The sequence below is a fragment of the Typopeltis vanoorti genome, chromosome 14 (assembly GCF_054136105.1).
Source record: "Typopeltis vanoorti isolate ZY-2024b chromosome 14, IOZ_Tvanoo_1.0, whole genome shotgun sequence".
In the NCBI taxonomy this organism is placed as follows: domain Eukaryota; kingdom Metazoa; phylum Arthropoda; class Arachnida; order Uropygi; family Thelyphonidae; genus Typopeltis; species Typopeltis vanoorti.
In genome coordinates, this window is record NC_143562.1 from 31211392 (window position 1) to 31233605 (window position 22214).

At 33.0% G+C, this 22214-nt stretch overlaps 1 protein-coding gene across 1 annotated transcript in view; it reads left to right on the plus strand.

Moving 5' to 3' along the window:
- Nucleotides 1-22214, plus strand: part of LOC150099338 (hypoxia-inducible factor 1-alpha inhibitor-like) — a 136663-nt gene that overhangs the window by 68686 nt on the left and 45763 nt on the right. The window contains exon 4 of the mRNA XM_090403369.1: nt 14511-14656. Within this exon, the coding sequence (XP_090259495.1) occupies nt 14511-14656 (146 nt within the window). The remainder of the gene's footprint in view (nt 1-14510; nt 14657-22214) is intronic.

The following is a 22214-nucleotide window of genomic DNA, read 5'->3' on the forward strand; positions in this document are numbered from 1 at the left end:
CGTACTGCACTCCTAAACAAATCTTGAATCAAAATAGTTTAGTCAGTATATGCAAAGGTTTTGGTTGGAAAGACTAAGGTCTTTCCAACCAAACCTTCCACCTCTGTATGAGACCAGCCAACTCACTAAAGGTGAGTTGGCTGGTCTCATACAGAGGTGGAAGTTTTTTTGTTTTTTTTTTCATTCTGCAAATAGGCATACCAGCAGCCCTGTGAATATAAATGTCTATAGACATAAATATGTACTGTTGGGAAAGGAAGGCAACAGGAAACAACCTGGTCCTATAATTATGATTCCCTAGTAAAGTTGCATTGCTATCCACTAACTATTAGGTTGAGGAAAGAAGAAAAATCTTGTACAAGAGTCAGCAATAAAAAGACAAAGACTATGAAAATAAGTATGAACATGGAAAATATCAGCAGCATCATGAATTGGAAACCTACTGAGGAAGTAAAACATTTCAGCTATTTAGGCGATTTTTAATGAAGGTGGCAAATTGAATATAGAAATAGACATGAATAAGCAGTGCATGATAGGGATTCTGTTGAACAAATTTATATGGAATAAGAGAAATTGGACAAAACACCAAACTAGTAATATTGTACATGACAGTGTTCAAACGAATTTTAACTTATAGATCTGAGAGTTGGGTTAGAAATGAAGCAGTTGATCAGACTAGAGACCACAGATATGAGAGTTCTGAAAAAAAATTAAGGGAGTCATCAATAACAAATAATAATCAAAGGTGGCATCAATAACATATTCATATTAAAAATGCACATATTAAGAATGAACTTGGCATTGTTAGTATTCAAGAATGTGTGAGCAGAACTAATCTAAAGTGTATAATCACTTAAACAGAATGGGAGAAGGATGGTTAGTAAAACAGGTGTTTGATGCCAAGATGGCAGGAAGAAGACCAGGGGAAGACAAATATAAGACTTGACAATATTGAAGTGTTATCAAGTGGTAGACTAATTTGGAGGAAAATTGTTGACCAGAGCTTAATAATGTAAACTTAATAATGCATTACATCATTAAGAGAACATAATTCTACTAGTAAGCTGACAGAAAAAGATAATCGGATTGAATCTATAGGAAACGACTCTGGAATGGAAAAAGTAAAACAGAAACGGAAATGACAAAATATAATACACATAGCAAACTGGAATGTAAGAGGAATAGCATATAAAGAAATAGAATTAGACCAATTATTAAATGAAAGAAATTTTAAAATAGCAGTAATAACTGAAACAAAAAAAGAAATTAAAAGGAACCATGAGAACTGAAAATTTTAATGTGATATACAGTGGAGTTGACAGAGACCAAAGAGCACAAGCAGGAGTCATGATTTGGATTCATAACTCCCTTTCAAAACAGTTAAAACATTATAAATTATGGAATGAAAGAATAATAGAAGCTAGAATAAAAATAGATAGAGGCTATTTGACAATAATTGTTTTATATGCCCCAGAAGAGGGAAGAGAACAAGATAATATTGATTTTTATAATCAGCTACAAAACATATATAATAAAATAAATAAAAATGATTACGTAATTTTAGCAGGAGACTTAAATGCAAGAATTGGAAACACGAAAATTAATAATAATATAGGAATACATGGAGAACATACTCTAAACAGGAATGGTAAAAAATTGATTGACTTTGTAGTTTATGATAACCTAAAAATAATGAATTCCTTTTATAAACATAAAGACATACATAAATATACTTGGGCAGCAAGAGGATGGAAATCAATATTAGATTACTTTATACTAAATAAAAAGACATCAGAATATTCACTAGATGTTAGAGTTCACAGAGGATATGGAATAAGCAGTGACCACTTCCTTGTTAAAATAAAATTAAGATTACCACCTAAATGGCTACAAGTAACAAGAACAGAAAGAAAAATTGAAACATTTGTTTATAAAACTAGACTGTTGAATGACACAAATGTACAATGGCTATATGAACAAAGAATTAACCAATATCTAGACAAAATAAAACAAAATGAAGAAATAGAAATAGAATGGCTTAATATAAAAACGATACTAAATGCAGCAGCAAATGAAAGCTTAGGAAAGACCAAAAAATTCAATAAAAGGAAAAAACCGAAGATCTGGGATGATACAATGAAAGAAATAATCAAAAAGGAAAAAGAAGCCTATCACAAATGGTTAAGCAGTAAAAGATTAGAAGATGAAATAAGAGCCATATCTAAAAGAGAAGTCAGAAAAAGACATAGAGAATCATGGAACAAATTTGTTTCTAATTTAGAACATGATTTATATAAAATAAGACCCAATGTATATAAAATTTTGAAACACTTAAATGCAGATACCAAAGAAAACATAAAATTAAACACTGAATTGAAATGAGAAGAATTTCTAAATTACTACACAGAACTGTGGACAGACAAATATTTTAAAAAAGACAACTGGCAAACTATTAATGAAAATGAAAAGGAAATAACTAAAAAAGAATTAAAAATCAGCCTGAAAGAAACAAGAAACAGAAAATCACCTGGAGAAGATAAACTAGGTTCAGAACTATATAAATATGCAGGAACTAGATTCAAAGAAAGACTCTTATTATTTTTAAATAAAATTTATTCAACTAGTATCCCCCCATAGAATGGAAAAAAGCAATTGTGATTCCTATCTTTAAAAAAGATAATAGAGATGACCCTAAAAACTATAGAGGTATCAGTATACTAAATTCCTGTTACAAAATATATAGCAGAATTTTACATAGCAAACTAATGAAATATTCTGAAAACTTTATTTTAGAAGTACAGAATAGATTTAGAAAAGGACGATCATGTATAGACCCGGCCTTTTGCCTAAAATTAATAATAGAGAAAAGAAGAGAATACAATTTAGAAACACATATTGCATTTATTGACTTTGAAAAAACATTTGACAAGGTTAAAAGAAACATATTATTTAACATATTAAAAGAAAGACAAATACCAAATAATATCCTAAAAGCTATCACAAGTATATATATGAAAATAATCAAATACAAATGAGATTAAATCACGAACTATCACATACGAGAGAGATAAACCAAGGAGTCTGACAGGGATGTCCCCTCTCAGCAACACGTTTTAATATCTACTTAAATGAAATAATAATAAAATGGAATAAAAATTTACATCCAGGAATTAAACTTTCTCCTACAGTAAACTTAAACACTCTCCTCTTTATCGATGACCAAATAATAATTACAAATTCTGAAGATAAACTACAGAAAGCTATTTTAGATCTAAATGAGATATCCAAAGATTATGGTATGATAATATCAACAGAAAAATCGAAAACTATGGCCTTTAAAGGACAAGATTCAGCAAGAACTAAAATAGTAATAGATAACAAGATCTTAGAACAGGTGAATTCATTTAACTACCTAGGATGTACGATCACATATGAAAATGAAAAACACATAAACGTAAAAATTGCAAAATATTTAAAAATAACAGGTGTAATTAACTCTATATTTAAACCAAACCTAGTTCAAAAACAAACCAGACTAAAAGTATACAATACATTAGCCCTACCAGTCTTAATGTATGGAAGCGAAATCTGGACAATAAGACAAAGACTAACAACAGCAGAAATGAAGTTTATGAGAAAAACTGCAAAGTATACCGTATTTGATCACACAAAAAATGAAGAAATTATGAAAGAATTAAACTAAGAACCAGTAATAGATAAAATTAAAAAATATAAACATAAATGGATGGAACACATTCAAAGAATGAAAACAGAAAGATTACCAAAACAAGCCTTAAAATACAAGCCATTAGGGAAAAAAAAAAAAAAAACCAGGATGCCCTGTTAAACGATTCAACGAACTTCTAAGGCTGGAACAGGCCATGCTAGGCATAAATCCTTGATATGCATGATGATGATGAATAATGCATTACTATCATAATATTCTGAGTACCCATCAAGAAATTGATGTTGATTATTTCTTGACGATTTGGTTTAAAATTAAAAAAAAAAATTTGATCCTGACAACCGCTGTTTAGTTTGAATCCGACTTGCTCTTCTCCAAGTTTCTCTTCCATAATTTTTCTTACTCTAGTTACATATGGTTGCATAAATTATACTTGGAACACTTAGTAGTGAAATTCTTTTGTAATTCTCACATTCAGTTTATTTCCCTTTTTTGTAAATGAGTACTGCGAAAACCCTACTTCAATAATGTGGAATTTAACCTTCTCGTCAGGTTTTCTTGAAGAATACAGTACAGCCACTGTTTATAACTCCATATTTGAGAATTTTTTTTGTTTGGATGTCCTGTACTCCTGGTACTTTCAGGTTTTTGGTGACATTATACTTCAAGTATTATATACACTTATTTTTACATTCTTCTTGAATATTTTCTACCCTGTTTTCTCACTGCTTGGTTTGTTTAATAGCTTCCTGTATCTTTGGTTTTGTTATTTTTCTCATCTGTTTCCTTTTACAGTAAGTACTATTTTGACTTTTTTTAAGTTTTTTAATTAAATTACCATTTCAGAATTTCTCTGTATTTTTTAACAATATTAGCTAATTGGTGACCTGATTCTTTATTTTTCTATAATACATTATCACAGAGTTATGATTTTTCCCATCTATTTAATTGTTATGATTATGATTTTTCCCATCTGCTTTTGCATTGTTCTCTGATTCAGTAAATTAACATAACTTTTGACATTAATTTAGTTTTTGGTTTCAAACTCACTTGTTTCATAATAGTATATGTACATTTTTCATCTACAGTTTGCATTTGCAAATTTTTCAGAATTTTAGCACAAATTTTTAATAGTTCATTTTTATCCTGTTTAAAACTACTTGGTGATTACTTCCTAGTTCAAATTCTCCGTATACTGTTATATACTAGTCCACTCAGAATATATGACTGTTGGCAATAATGTAATCGGTGAGACTTCTGTTTTTTTTATATTTCCTCAATGTTAATTTATGCACATTTTATATTTGGTCCTTGGTATTAACATTGATGTCTGTGTCTAAAGAAGAAATTACTACATACATCCCATTATTATTAGCCCTGCCCTTTTAACCAAATTTTTCCCAATTATTTCCTCAAATGATTTTGATCCCAGCAAGAACTAACTTTTTCTTTGTTAGCTGTCTTTTCTTAAAAATCAGAGTTCCTTAACTGCTTTCTCATTAGAATCTTTTTACTGAAACCAAATGGTCAAAGTATTTCTCATTTTGAAACCTATTTTGCATCACTACTTGAAATTTCCTCCCATTTAAGAAATTTTTCTTCTTGTTTAGTATTAAATATTAAAACTATTTGGCTATTTCCTTCTTTCCTTGATCATTTGCCTAATATCATTATATTTATTATTATTTATGTGAGCATCTCCGTGGAGTCTATAGACTCATCAAGGAGGATCACTAAACATAATGTCAAGCACTGCCTATTTTTTACTATGACTTACATTTCAAACTCATTCACTGAGTGCTCACAACTAATGCTGGCAACCTATTCCATTCATGCACTACTCTCTAAATATAAAACCTTGTTCTCATGGCCTTACTGACTGCATTCATACTGTTTCAATTTCCAGGGATGACCCCATTTCTGTTAGGTCGATGCACCAACTTGTATGTACTTCCTAGCAGAACCATGAGTGCTGCAACTTACAGAGACAAGGTCCTTGATCCCTATTTTCAACTGTTATGCAGATGGGATAGGGGAGACATATATCTTACTACTAATGTCTGTCCTCATCAAGCAAAGCACACCGACCAATATCTTCAAGAAGTGACTATCATGTGTATGAACTGGTCAGCATGGCTCCTGATCTTAATCCTACTGAGTATGTCTGGGATGCTCTATGTAGATGCATTTCTGCCTTAGTCCTTCTTCCCCCAAATCCTGAAGGATTTAGGAGAGCTTTGCAGGAGAAATGGTTATTACCAACTGAACTCCTGGACATCATTATAAACAGTATGAAACATTGTTGTGAATGCTCTGTTGCTGTAAGTGATGACCACTTTCTTCAATAAGGAATGTGGTCATCCTTCACACTTTGTGTGCACTTTGACAATTTCATTTTGACCTCTCTTCTTGTTTTATGACCATTGTTTGCATATACTCACTTGTTACTGAATCAAACTATTTATTTACAATATTTGTGGGTGGTTCTTTTACATCTCATATCATACTGCTTTTCACTGAACTTCATAAAAATTGATCATACAGTTTTTAAGTTATCGCAATCTTTCTGGTTGTTCATTAATTAATATTATATTAGCTTCATAGCCTAAGTTGCTTCAGCCATAATTCAAAAACAATAAGCAAAAGTGAAAAGTTGGCATTACTAGAATAACTTCAGACTCAACAGAATGAAGATAGGAACCATCATTGGAAGAAACATCAATAGAAATGAGGCAGAGCTAGCAGATGAAAAAAAGGAAAAAAAATGATTATACTTCTGAACAATAGCTGTATCTTATCTTGAGGCAATGTTAATTACTAATTATGATGATGATAGGCTTCTTGAAGGGAAGCCAGTAAGTGATGTGTGCAAATTTCATGATGGGAAATTGAACAGAAATTTATTTGTGCCTATTGTCCAACAGAAGATTCTAGTCAGGTAGAGAATTTTTTTGTTGTTAGAGAGGTTCTCCACATTGCCTGGAATGCCTAACATATTTGAATATAGCCAACATTTTAGGATCCAGTTCACTTTAGAAAGCTAAGAAAATAATACCCCCTCTTCCTAAATACACATGATGAATCCTTGGCTTCATCATCCTTGTTTATTGTCTATAGAAAAATATCCTTGTTCACTGTCTACAGAAAAAAAGTAGTCTATGTTTCAATGGATTTTGGTTTCTTTCGTAATTAATGAATCTAAGGACTTTTCATAAATATCTGATATTCATTTGTTTAAAACTGATCTGTTGTTGAAACTTTTCTGACATCAGCTTGCTTCTGAGAATGGCTGACCTGTAACAGGTCAACTTGTTACACATGTCGAATATCTGTAATCCTGATAATCAGCACTTTGGTAAACTGATTAGGCTTTTTTTTTCATGGATTAGGGTTATTGTACTTTTTGAGTTCAGACTTCTCTGTATTCTATCCTCTTTTTTTATTATGGAATTATCTTGTCTCTTTGATCTTCTTTACCTCATAAGTTTTCAGTGTTTCCTTGTAATATTTTATTTTTTGTTTCTATGCCTGCTATTTCTTTTGCTTTTGTTACTACACAGTTCATAAAAATTAGATTTTTCAGGTCCTTTGCTTCTCTATTTTTCTATAGTAAATCAGTAAAGTCATCTTAATATTCCCTTTCATCTTTCAACATTGATTATCTCTGATTATTTGTTAATTAAATTTGCTGTTCTCCAGTATTACATTGGATTAAATTTTTGCTCGTGCTTTGGTATGCTTCTTAATAGTAACTTATTTCAATTTTGTTGATTCCTTTTGAGTAGATCCATGCTCATTTCCTTTTGGATTTATTTTTATATATACAAAGTGTGATTCATATTATTCTTCAGAAATATAAATATTTTTTCCCTTTTCTTTCTTCCACCCCAAAATTTTCCACACTGATTTCATTGATGTTAATCTTTCTCATAAGTTTGTTTATTAATTAGATGACACCCTATTGAAGTCCAAGGACTCGTCATGGTAGGACACTTCACAATGCACTGTTCTGTATACCTAATTCATGATCTCTACACATTTAAATCTTTTGGGTTCATTCCAAAGGTTCTTATTTCTTTGTGGCATTCTTCAGTAATATGCAAAGCAATAAATATCTGGTATGGAAGGAAAGTATGCACAAGTGGGATACTGTGCTTAGCCAAAAATGTAAAACATAGACTTAATATGCAGGGATTGTCACTGCGAAATTTCTTTTGGCTGAATGTTCATTTTGCTCTATTTCTCTACATACAAACAGATGGATTTTAGATACAATGCAGTGAAAATACTACATTTCAGTGTTACTTCCAAAATGCAAATGTTGTTAGTGCTTCATCATTTGGAGTTTGGCTTACTTAACTACCATTTGATCATAATGGCTTTCCATTGTAAAGCCTGCTGTTTGATATGATGATCCTCTAGCATGTATATAGTTTCATTTACCTGTTACAACATATTTCATGTATGTTGTAACAGGTAATCCATCTTCTCAATGAATTATGCATTTCAGTTACTGAATTGCTCATTTCCAGCAGTTTATTTTCTAGGAATTTATTACTTTCAACAGATTTTGTCTATCTTTAAAATGTGCCATACTTAAACCATCTTTCATCATGTTTCTTGAGTGCTGCCATCTTGTTCAGACCCATCACTGCATACTGTACCCTATTGACAGGGCTAAAAAAATGCACTAATCTCACTAATCAGCATTTGGGGGGTTGTAACTCTGATTACACACCAACCTGATGGATCCCTAGCATTCTCTGTTTACAGAAAACCTACACATACAGGTAGATATATTCACACCACCCACCCTCTCAAAAATATAGGATTATAAAACTCTATATAACATGGCAGAATTAATCTGTTTGGATAAGTGTCCTAACTACTGAACTACCATATCCATAATACTTTCTTAGCCAATACAGCAATCTTAAGCTGAAGATGTTGAGACAACTATATTGATTAGTCTTTTTAAAATGATAACAATGTGATCCCGAATTGTGTTAAATTAAAACACCAATTTACATCACCAAAGGCTCTGCACATATACAGATGTACTAGCTTTGCTCTTTTACAGGAGCAGATTGCTGCTGGAAGCAGAGCTTGCCATATCACTGAATGTCCACCTTTGGACGATCCTTTCCAGTGTGTCAAACACTTCAGCAGACAAAGAATACTATGTAGGTAAATTAAGAAATTTGGAAGTCTACAAGAAATTCGGCTTACAAACCTCAGCTACCTCCCAACATGCTAATAAACCTATTTTCCGTTACCCTGAAGCAATTAGTGCACTTGCATGTGGCCATAACTTTGCACCTAAGAAAATTCCAGTAGAGGAAATAACGATACAAGTAGAAAGAGGTCTCTGCAGCCTTCCGAACCATATTACCAACAACATCAGACTAGATGTAGCCAGTATTCTCACCCAAGCTAAACCACCAAAAAGCAACATAAAAAAAAAAAAAAAAAAAAAAATTTGAAGCCCTGCAAGAGATAACAAGCAACAGCAGAATAATAATCACCAAAACGGATAAGGGATAAATGCCACTATGGTTTTAAACCAATCAGATTACTCAGGTAAGCTTGCCTCTTTATTTTTAGATTGTTCTACCTACCTCTCTATAGACCATGATCCCACCAGCACACAAATCAGAACAGTCCAGAGGCTCCTTAAAAAGGTTAACTCTTGGCCTGTGGAGGTTACAAACAGACTAAAAACCTTTTAACTCTAGACTCTTCTTATAAGAGTTAAAACTTTATAACTCTCCCCAGATGTATGGATTACCAAAAATCCACAACAGAATTTGCCATTATGTCCCATTGTGGATGTCATTGATTCACCCACATACAAATTAGCCTAACATTTAGCCAAAGTGCTCACACAATATACTGGCAACACACTTTCACACATAAAAAAAACTCACCCCACTTTAAAGCCAGTATAGAAAACCACACACTGACATAATGGTCAGTTTTGATATCTCCTCCTTATTTACCAATGTCCCACTCAAAGGTGCCTTAGACCTCATTCAAGCCATATTTCAGTTCACCATGAACTCAGACTATTTCATTTGGCAAGGAAAATTCTACAAACAGATAGAGGGGACAGCCATGGGTTCTCCACTCTCTCTGCCCCTGGCCAACTTCTTTATGGAGACCTTTGAAGAAAAAGCCTTAAACTCTACCCCACATAAATCCACTGTCTGGCTATTCTACATGGATGATGTGTTCTCCATATGGCCTGGATACATTCTGCAATTTCTTAACACATACAAACAATCAACATCTCAGGATCCAGTTTACCTTGGAAATGGAAAACAACAACAGTCTCCCATTCTTAGATACTCTGATTGCATGCCAGCCTGACGGATCCTGCATTCTCCGTTTACAGAAAACCTATACGTACAGGTAGATAGTCGCACCATCCACCCTCCCATAAAAACTATATAACAGGGCAAAATGAATCAGTTCATATAATAGTGCCCTGACTACCAAACTTGACCATATCTGTAACACTTTCTTAGCCAATAGCCACAACCCCCCACCAAATCAAAAAAATATTAAAACCACGTAACCACAACTTCCCTCCCTCCCTCCCTCCCCCCTCAAAACAGAGATTACTCAAAATCTATCACCATTCCATATATCCGGGGCAGGCACATCCGAAAAATCAACAAAAATCCGAAGGAAATATGACCTTACAACTAGCTACAGACCACACAAATTGGCATTTCTTATCTGCTCCACCAAAGACCAGCCACATCCTCTAGACTTACCAGGAGTATACCAGCTCCCTTGCGGTTACAAACTGTCCTACTACTAAACAAGCGGCACAGCAATATCAGGATATCCGAATACAAGCACTACATCCAGTTTCCCCAATACAGCCACTCAGGACTTGCTGACCATGCTTTCGACACCCACCACAGGATATGCTAGAAGAGGGCCATTCTATTACACCATAGCAAATACAAGTCTGAAAGACTATTCATTGAATCTGCCTCAGCTCTAAAAAAAACTCCAAACTTCAACAAATTTGGGTACATGAGATTGCCCCAAATTTGGGAAGCTTACATTTTAAGATTGTCAGTGCAGCAGTCAAGACAACCCAATATAGCCCATTAGGGAGAACATCATATCAGAATTGGAGATGTTAATGTTAGTTCTTTGCTTTATGCATACAATGTTATACTTCTAAATAAATCTGCTACAAGTTTGCAAGATTCCCTGACTAAATTGAATAACTGTTGTAATAGATATGGTATGAAGGTCAGCAGTAAAAAAGACAAAGACAATGAAAATAGGTAGAATCGTTGAAAATGTCAACTGCGTTACAAACGAAGAACCTATCGAACAAGTAAAACATTTCAGCTACTTACGCACGATTTTTAATGAACATGGTAAATTAAATATGGAAATAGACAACAGAATCAAGAAAGTTGGTATGGTAGGAAGTCAATTGAATAAATTCATATGGAATAAGAGAAAAATTAGTCAGAACACTAAATTAGCTGTTTATACAAGACAGTGTTCAAACCAGTTTTAAGTTATGGATCTGAGAGCTGGGTCAGAAGTAAAACACTTGACCAAAGACTAGAGACCACAGATATGAAAATCCTTAGAAAGATTAGAGGCGTGAAGAGATGGTGTCAATGGCAATATCATATTAAAAACGAGGAAAAATATTAGGAAAGAACTTGACATTGTCAGCATCCAGGAATGGGTTAGCAGAACTAATCTCAGGTGGTATGGTCACTTAAAAAATGGGCAAGGAAAGATTAGCAAAACAACTGTTCTCTGCCAGGTTGGCAGCAAAACGACCCAGAGGAAGACCAAGATATAGGTGGATTGATATGGTATAAAATGCCTTAGACGATAGAAATATAAGATCTGATAATGTTGGAGTCTTAACATGTAATAGACTGATTTGGAGGTAAATTGTCGATAGGAAGTTAGTAATGATGTAATTTTTTCATGTAGTACTATCATATCCTGTACACCCCTTGAGGGTACATGTCAGGAATTTGATGATGATGGTGGTGGTTTAGGACTCTAGGCCCGATTTCCGTTGCCTTTATTCAGCTTCATTTGCTCAGTGTTAGTGCATGCACATATTGTTTTTTGTGATCCTTGATGATGGCAGTGTAACATTGCCGAAATATAGAAAGGTATTGATTATAGTTTTTAATTAATATTCTAGTATGCATTGTCATTTCTATGAAAAATTTAAAGCTATCAAATTACTGTCTTGTTGCTCTAATTCTTTTTAAACTAATGACAGTCAGTGTCTGTTATTTTTAATTAGCATAGGATATTGTTTTTGCCACACACCTTAGACAAATAACACAAAACTTCAAAGAAACTTGAATGGCTTCTGTATCTCTAATGTAGTGAATTAGGTTTAGTTTATTTTGCACTTAATACTGGGTGCTACAAAGTTCCATTCTTTCTCTTACTCTCTTCTTTGTGTGTATCAGCGACTTTCTCCCGTTCATTGAGTAGAAATCCAATCCATAGTTTTGCTTTCTTGTTATTCATTTGGCAAATCTTGCACTATCCAAATGAGCAAAATTCAAATTAGCTATTATATTTTGATTTCCAAATAATTCATTGCAAGTCTAGCAAACTGAATTAGGTTGATTTCAGTTTACTAGATTGAAAAAAAGACCCACAAAAAATAATTTTTATTCCACTCTTACTCTTCAATATTCAAATCTCCAGACAACATGTGAATTTTCTTTTAATAACTGCAACTTTCAGATCTTTAATGGCATAAATGTATCATCACAGATATTGCCATCTGAGGGTCCAAGTAATTAGGTTTTCTCTTTTGCTTCAGGTGTTACTTATCTCTGGATAACTATTAACGCTATACAAATCTGCCCAAACCATTGAATAATCTCAGATTTCCAAATCTTGGAGGCATGTGCTTAAGAACTCGCTCCCTAGAAAACCTAGGCTCAGTACAACAGAGTTAAGCCGATGACCTGTTTCTCACCAATTAAGACCACTTTCTTTTCTCAAAGATGTTTTTATTTCTGCTGCATGTGTTTTCTTCAAATATTTTTATGGTCAAGTGTTCATTCAGAATTTGTAATGATAACTTCTCCACCTTCTCTAAATTTCTCAACATATGCAGTACCTATTTACTTGCTCCTTCATTTAACTCCCATAGCCATAGAAATTTTTTTCTTTTTATTCATTCCCTCTATTGCTGTCCTTTGAAACAACTTCCTCTATTTCCTGAATAGTGTATAAGTCTGAAAACATTCAAATAATGTTTTCAGACTTAATGTTTAATGTTAACAAGTTTCTTTTTTTTTTCCTTTTTTTTTATATCCAACTTTCCACCCATTGTCAGCATTCATTGTGTTATGATATAAGAATTCCTCTCATGCATGGAACTAAAATTTAAAAAAATAAATTATTATAGAGTGTATTTCTCAATTGATAGTACACTTCATTTGTTCCACTCATTCAACAAACCATGTAGTGCTCATACATCCCAAGCTGCAAGATTTCTGAAATCATTATCTTAAACACTGATCCCCATACCATCCTTCAATAGAACGAGAATAATCTGATGGTCACCTTTGGTACTACCAAAATATTCACTTTTGTTCTCACAAAAGGGATCAAACAATATTAGATCTCACTCCATAGACTGATACTTTTACATCTAGCCTCTAAAAAGGCATTCTTTTCCACTGAATATGCTGTTTTTCACCTAACCTACTAACTCTGTACAAATTTTGCATCCATCCCTTCTGCGAGTACATTACATTTTTTGGGTGATGCACTCAAAACCTCTCTAAAAATTAAATAATAAATTACATGATAACCACAGTAATTAACTTTAATAAATAAAATACAAATATTTCATACTGAAATTAACAGTACATCATCAGTGTAGATAACAAGCAATTCAGAGGAATGGAATACAAAGTACATAACAGTTGGTGGATTACCAATTAAAAACTGTTGCCGCATGCTAGAAATTAATATTATTAAATAATTCTTAAAAACTATTTCTTTGATGGTTATCTTATGTAACCATCAAAGAAATAGTTTTTAAGAATTATTTAATATTTTATTAATATTAATTTCTAGCACACGGCAACAGTTTTTAATTGGTAATCCACCGACTGTTATGTCGGTGGATTACCAATTACTTGTTGTCTACGCTGATGATGTACTGTTAATTTCAGTACGAAATATTTGTACTTTTATTTCATTAAAGTTATGCCACAGGTACCTTTTAAAGATTAGACTCTTTAAAAATTCTTGTTACTATCAGGAGAGTGACTCAGCTGATAGACATGTCTCAACTGTGTCTTTTTGGTACTTCCATGGCCTTGGCTCTAAACTGGCAACCTCATTCCTTCAATTTTTTCGGGCCTGTTGAAACAAGAGCAGCCACTGTCTGATATCTATTTACTAACTTTATGTTGTAACTGCATGCGCGCGTGCACATACACACACAATCTGGTTATCCTCTTACTAATTTATTCCTGCTATCTCTGGAATAGCCTCTCCCTATGAAGTGTGTCCCAAGAACTGCACCTTTCAGTTCTTCATAAAAATTGTCTATAGATTTTTTTCTTTTCCATTCCTCACCTGTACCTCACACATATCACTGATGTGTTGTAAGTTCTATTACTACTTTACAATGTTCCATTGTATTTAAAAAAAGAAATAAAGGGGGAAAAAAATCCTCATTTCTTAAGTAATAGTTTTATGTGATATGAATTAAAGTTTAATAAGTTTAAAATAATTAATATTGTGTAAATAATAACAGTGCATAAATGTCATTGAATTATAGGTAATGTAACTCCTGTACACTATGATGAGCAGCAAAACTTCTTTGCCCAAGTTCATGGTTATAAGCGATTTATTTTATTTCCTCCAGAACAGTATGATTGCCTTTATCCCCATCCTGTATGGCATCCTCATGACAGACAGAGCCAGGTATTTCTCTTTTCTTCTTCTCCTCTCTCTCTCTCTCTGTTGTGCATATTGCAGAGCTCTTTGAAAGTCCATCATAATTTTTTTCCCTTAGCTAATTACAGTATTAAAATTGTGAAATTTTTTAAATCTGATAAAATTAGAATTGTAATGCTCTTTTCAAATTGTTTGGAAAATTAGATAGTGTATAGAACACCTAAATTTTTAGTGCATAAATCTTTATTGACAAGGGGAGGAAAAACTAGTTTAAATGATGCCACAATTGAAATAAAATAGGAATTTTATTGTAATTATATTTTGTGTGCATTCATTAGTTACTATCAACTCTCACTATAACAGACTTGCAAGATATGCAGAAACAGTTTATTACAGTGGATAGTATTGTAGAAATTTCTTTTGGAACAGTCATTGCCTATGATATGGGTCAGGGGACATTTTAGTAGTTTGGTTATAGTGAGCAACTTAGTGATAATGATGCCTTGTGATTTGCTGTGCTTAGAATCAAATTATATGGAAAATTAATTTCTATGAACATTATCAAATTGTCATTTGATGTTGCTTTTGTGGTTTAATGACACATCACAATCCATTTAGTAAAAGTAATCACTTTTACCAATATTTTAACTCCAGTCTAAAGCATTCTCAAGGTAAAACGAAGAGCGATCACAGAGCCGAAATAAAGAAATGAGAGAGGGTAAAAAAAATACGCAAACTAATATTCATGTTCAGATTACATCTTATGCAGTCAAGGGTAGTTGGTCTTTCATTGCTTCTTTGTTAGCATATAACAATTTTCCAAGATTTCTGTCAGTTTCTTGCAGGCAAATTTGTTCAAGTTGCATTCTGTAAAACATATTCTGATTCACAAAAGGGTTTTCACTTTTGAAATTGCTTCTTTTTAAAGTCCTGATTTTCTATCTCACTCTGAAATGATTTATTTAGCATTCAGCACATGCAGTACAATGCAGAATAAAAGAAAAAAAAACATGAATGTGAATATAAAAACTACATTTGTCATTTTGAAGAGTGTTAGATCCATAGTCTGATGCTATGGGTCTAATGACTCTATTTTTCCCAGATTTGCCTATAGCAAGGAAGTTGTTTCCATTACAGTGGATCTTGTACATTCTTGCTGTTAATAATTTTAGTCAAGCCAGTATTAAAGTCTCAACTTTGGTCACTCAGATTTTTAATTGATGCAAGAGAATCCAAGATTCAAAGAGGACTCAGTAAGTATATGAAGGAATTGCAATAATTATGAGATTCTGTTGCATTTGGCCAAGCCGTTCCTTGTTAAAATGGCATAATAAAGTGAGTGAAGAAAAGAAAAAAATTAGTACTCATATGAGTTCATTTTTATGACTAGGGTGGAGAATGTATAGAATGGACATCAGTAAAGGGCTCTGATTTGCTGAAAATTTTAAATAGTTTTAAAATTGAATTATATAAATGTTTATGGGGAGAGGATAGATGAAATAATATAATGTAGAGATATTTTATTTTGTGAATCCCACCCACAAAAGATTGTTGAACCTCTAGCACATCTTGTAGTATGTCAAGAAGTCAAACATGGTACTTTTTTTTTTTTTTTTCTGACCACTTCAGGCCTTTTGTAAGCAGAGTAGTAATGGTCTCTTAGTAGGAAGTGAACATCTTCTGCATAAAGACATTCACAAAATCCATGGTGGGATTCAAGTCCATAGCCTGTTGGTTAGAGACGATATGCTATACACTCGGCCACCCATGCTAAACACCATGCAAACTTCACAAAAGTCCTCAACTGTGAAGTTCATAGTCACAGTGTTTTTCTAAAGAAAATTCATTATAACAATCCATTCCTGTGATTAATAGCGTTAACTTTCACATACATGTGTAACAGAAATTATATGGAATTTATTCATAAACTCCAGTATATTTCATCCAACGCTATGTGGATATAGTCAGGGAGATACTGTTAACTATATTCAAAAGGTAAATCAAAATAATGAGTCATAAATCAAGTATATTAGCTTGTGTCTTGCTTGCAGTTGAAGTATATGATATTACACTATTAGGAGTTCAAAGGAACAGTTGTAAGTTGTGTAGATAAAAAAATTATTTAAAATAATTATTAATTAAAAAAAACAACTTATGAATAATTAATAGTGATCACACACATGTGCAACTTACTACAATTGTCCCTTTGAACTCTAATAGTGTAATAACATATACTTCAGCTGCAACCAAGATGCTGACGTATGATATGCTGAATTTATGACTCATTATTTTGATTCATCTTTTAAATGTAGTTAACAGTATCTCCCTGATGATGTTCACATAATGTTAGATGAAATATATTGGAGTTTTTGAATAAATTCTATATAATTTTTTTTACATGTGTAAGCTGTGAAAGTTACTTGAATAAATCTGTTCCTGTGGTCACTGGGAATTTGCTGTAGTGAGAGTAGATTATAATTATCAATATTGTTAATATTTATAGAGTTAGAGTGAACTGGGATTAGAAACTAGCATGTCTAGCATGTTTGAATGTTTGGTTTTATTAAATATTCTTTAATCACTATTAGATAATAAATTTTAAGTGGCAGTTGATAAAATATTGATAAGTGATTAATAACCAGTTATTACTGAATGTATCTAATTTTTTTAAATTTGACTTATAAAAGTTAATACGTTGATAAATAATTTACAACTAGTACTCTTGCATTGTCGATTAATGCCATTTCATTGTAACAATCATAAAGCATATAACTAATGATCAAAAAATATTAATAAACGTGTAAAAACAATAAAATACATATATATTAAAAAGAAAAAGAATGAATATGAGAAAAAATCAGAGTCAGAAAGATATTCCAATTCTTTATTTATTTTTTGGTGATATTTTTGGTACCTGGTCATAGACTATATCTATTATGTTATGTTAAGTAGATGCACATTCTCTAGCATCGAGAGATAAAATATGTTAACATTATTTTAGAAAAGGATGATTATTAGTTATCTGATATGACTCCTGGTATTTCATTTGCAGCCCACTGATTAGGTAATACACTATCTAATAAAAAAAAAAAATATATTCGGATTCCAGCTCATCCCAACTTTCACTCTAATATGAAAGACATTGATATGGAGTTGGTCCACCCTTGCTACTGTAACAGCCTTTAGTCTTCTTGATAGAGTTGAGATCAGGTCTTTGTGTAGGCCATTCAAGTTCACACCTACATCATCAAACCATTACTGCACATACCTCACTTTGTGGATGAGGTATTGTTATTGATACAGCAAAGGCCTTCATGGACTGTCGCTCTAAAGTTGGAATCAAGCAATTGTCTAGAATATCATTATAGGCTGTAATATTAAGATTCTGTCACTGAAACAAGGGAGCCCAGCTTGAACCATGGTAAACATCCTCACACCATGATGCTGCTACTGCCTCCTGCAAAATTTCACAGTTGGCACAACATGGTGTTCTCCTGGCATCCACCAAACTCAGACCCATCTGTCAGATGGCCAAATGGTGAAACATGATTCATCACTTCAGAATCCAATGGCAGCAAGCTTGCACAACTCCACCTGATGCTTGGTGCTGCCCTTGCTGATGTTAAGCTTATGTGTGGCTACATGGAAAGCCATTTTTCAGGCTCTCAACAAACAGTTGCAATGCTGGCATTTCATAACATAAGAGGAGAAGTCTTCATTTCATAAGAGGAGAAGTCACTCTCCAGGCTTCTTTGTCTTGTAGATCATCATATGAAAGTATGATTTCCTCATCAGTAATCTCTGTTCCATCATGGATAGGGGTGGGGCGAGGTCGGGATCCCTGGTATTTTCTTCTCTAGACTGAAGTTCTGAATTAGTGGGAGGCTGGAATGGCGATTTTGGTTGCTGCATCTGGGGAGCGCTTTTAATTTGTCTTCTTAGTCATCTCTTTTGGGAGAATTACTGTTTGCAAACAGTGTATTAAGTGTTGTGAAATTTCTTTGTCAGAGTTTTGGGTCCTGTTAGTCAGCAGATATACACAGGCAGAGAATTCTTTCCTTGTGAAGTTCTGAGTTTTCTGGGCTCTGAAATTCATGTTGGAGAGCAGGACTCCAGAAATATCAGTTAATTTACTGGTTAGGAAAAATATTTTACTCACCCATAGTATGAATTATGGTAAAAGATGTGTGTGTGTGTGTGTGTGTGTGTGTGTGTGTGTGTGTGTGTGTGTGTGTGTGTGTGTGTGTGTGTGTATATATAACCACCATTTCAATTTCATCAACAAAGAGAACATCTTTAATAATAGAATTTAAAACAGCCAAATTCAAATTATGTGCAATAATCTATAAGACCTGGCATGTCTCTCTTTAATTTTACCATTAGTCCATTGTTTTTTGCTGAGTATATTACGTGCTACTTCTCTTTCCACTTGCTAATCAATTACTAGTCTTCCATGAAAAGAACTAGTTCATTTTACTCTCTCATCTATCAAAGTATGCTGCAGCTGAATTGGAGAGAAATTATGTAAACAAATGCTTCTTCCACTTTTATGTATGCATCTCATATAATAGATGAGTTTTGCCTCATTTAAAAATATCTGAAGATCTGCACTCATGATTTTCTTAGCTGATTTTTGTTTAATGACATCAGCAGTAACAAACACAAATTCTTTTCATTTCATGTCATTTTGATAATGCTCTGCTACTGGATGTATGTTTTTGAAGTCAGTAATAAATGGTATTATGTTTAAATATAATATAAGGCACTTCAGGTGTCCAAACATTTTACATTTGGTGTTTCTTTAGAAAGCAGCTAGAAATTTATTTCAATGGCAATTTCTCGTCCGTAGTGGGGAGGGGGGTGAATTGAGGCTGAAAAGGCTCATGAAACCTAAATATGTCTCGACTTGAAAAATTCCTCAAATACCTTTTTTGTTTTATAGTTTGTCAGCAATCCCAGGATATTTTTTATATATTACAGAATTCAACTTACTCGTAGCACAACTGCTTGAATTCCTTGAGCCATTTGTCTTGAAAGCATGGCTCAAATGGTTTTAATTGATGACACAATAGAACTCTTTTCTCCACTGTTTTTCCCTTCGCATTCAATTTTATACTTTGCAAAATTGAAAGGTGTAGCTTGCATTTCCTTTCATTTATTGTCTGTAATGACGGGTAAATTCATATAAATTATCCATAAAATAATTCAGTAGGAAAGACAAATAAATTTATGAAAACAACAGAAATCATCAACACTTGCAATGGAGCCAGACTTTTCATGATGTAATGTCAATAACATGATCCATTCTCTAACTTGACTTTGCAGGATATATTCCTGCAAAGATCTGTATTTAAGTTTTATAGATCTGGAAAAGGTATGACAGGGTGCCAAGAGAGAGATGCTATTCAAAACGCTAGTTTTTATGGTGTCAATGGGACATTATATCAAGCAATACTTAGTCGTTATTTCAGTTGTAAGTCAGCAGTTAGAATTGAAGGAACTACAGGAAGATGGTTTAATGTTAAATCTGTCAGACAAGGATGTACATTATCCCCCTCTGTTAATAAATATCTATATGGATCACATTATGAAGGAAAGGGGCATTAAACCTGATATCAGAATTAGAGATGTTAATGTCAGCTCTTTGCTTTATGCAGATGATGTTATAATAAATCTGCTACAAGTCTGCAAGATTCTCTTACTAATTTGAATAACTGTCATAATAGATATGGTATGAAGGTCAGCAATAAAAAGACAAAAATAATTAAAATAGGTAGAAGCATTGGAAATTGAAAATGGAGAACCTATTTTTTTTACTTATGTTAGAATAAGTAAAACATTTCAGCTACTTAGGCACAATTTTTAATGAAGTTGATAAATTAAACATGTAAATAGACAACAGAATCAACAAAGCTGGTATGGTAGGAAGTCAATTGAATAAATTATTATTATTACTTAACACCTCCAGGGAGACCAAAGGCTCATTGAGAGAGGGCACCTACTCTACAACTCTCCATCACAACTACCTTCATCATCTATACCAACGCCATCTACCCCCAATCACCACTAGTATTTTCACAGACAATAACGAACATCCATGGCGGGATTCGAACCCACAGCCTTTTGGCTGAAGAGTGAATATGCTAACCACTCGGCCAACCAGGCTTATATGGAATAAGAGAGAAATTAGTCAAAATGCTGAATTAGCTGTATACAAGTCAGTGTTCAAACCAATTTTAACTTATGGATCTGAGAGCTGGGTCAGAAGTAAAACACTTGACCAAAGACTAGAGACCGCAGATATGAGAGTCCTGAGAAAGATTAGGGGCATGAACAGATGGCATCAATGGCAATGTTATATTAAAAACGAGGATATTAGGAAAGAACTTGACATTGTTAGCATTCAGGAATGTGTTAGAGCAATTCTCAGGCGGTATGGTCACTTACACAGAATAGGATAGGAAAGAGAAGCAAAACAAGTGTTCTCTGCCAGGTTGGCAGGAAAAAGACCCAGAGGAAGACCAAGATGTAGGTGGATTGATACGGTAAAAAAATGCCTTAGAAGATAGAAATATAAGATCTGATAATGTTGGAGTCTTGACAAGTAACAGATTGATTTGGAGGAAAATTGTAGATAGAAGTTAGTAATGATGCAAGTTTTTCATGTAGTACTATCATATCCTGTACACCCCTTGAGGGTACATGGCAGGAATTTGATGATGATTATGATGACTTTGCAGGATAATTTTGTTTTTTAAATAACACTATTAAAAAAGCCTTTTCATCACATATGTTCAAATATATAATTACACTAAGTTATTCATATTGTGAACTGCGAAAATAAGCTGTCATTAGTACTTTACAACTGCATACCTTCTTAAGGGTTAAAGAAGGTGTTGGGAGAATTGCAGTTTGCAGTGAAACAAATTTAAATCAGTCTTGTTAATTAATTAAATTTTTTTGTTCACTGGTATCTCTGATTTTTATAAGAATAGTGATGACTTGCAAATTATGCAAAATAAAATATTTGAGGAATATTTACTTTACATTTTTGAAAAAGCAGCAAGGTTTCTTTGAGAGTACCTCCATTCAAACTAACTTTTGTCAGGTTAGTTGATTAATTAAGAGTATTGACTTTTGGCAGGGAAAAGTAGATTATGAAGGAATTATTAAATTAATTATAGAAGATACTATCTCCTGATTGAAAATAAAACTTCTTTATTAAATTCATCAAAGGCCACTGCTAATAAAATAACTTGATAGTGAATGAGATGTTTTAAAATGTGTATGAAGAAAATAAGGCAATACATTTAGAATGAAGCTGAAAATTCACTTGCCACTTGTGTCTGGTAAGCAAGCAACTTAATGATAAAAATAGTCATCAAATAAAATAGAATTACATTTGATTTTCCTCCTGATATTGTAAATTATTTGACCTTGTCATAAATGCAAGTTTTTGTTCTTCAAACAAAAGTTTATAAGCAGATTGAAGGAACTGCAATGGGGTCTCCTCCAGCAAATTATTATTGGACAATTTTGAGCAAAATATTCTTAATATTTTTTTTCTCCTAAGTCATCTATTCCA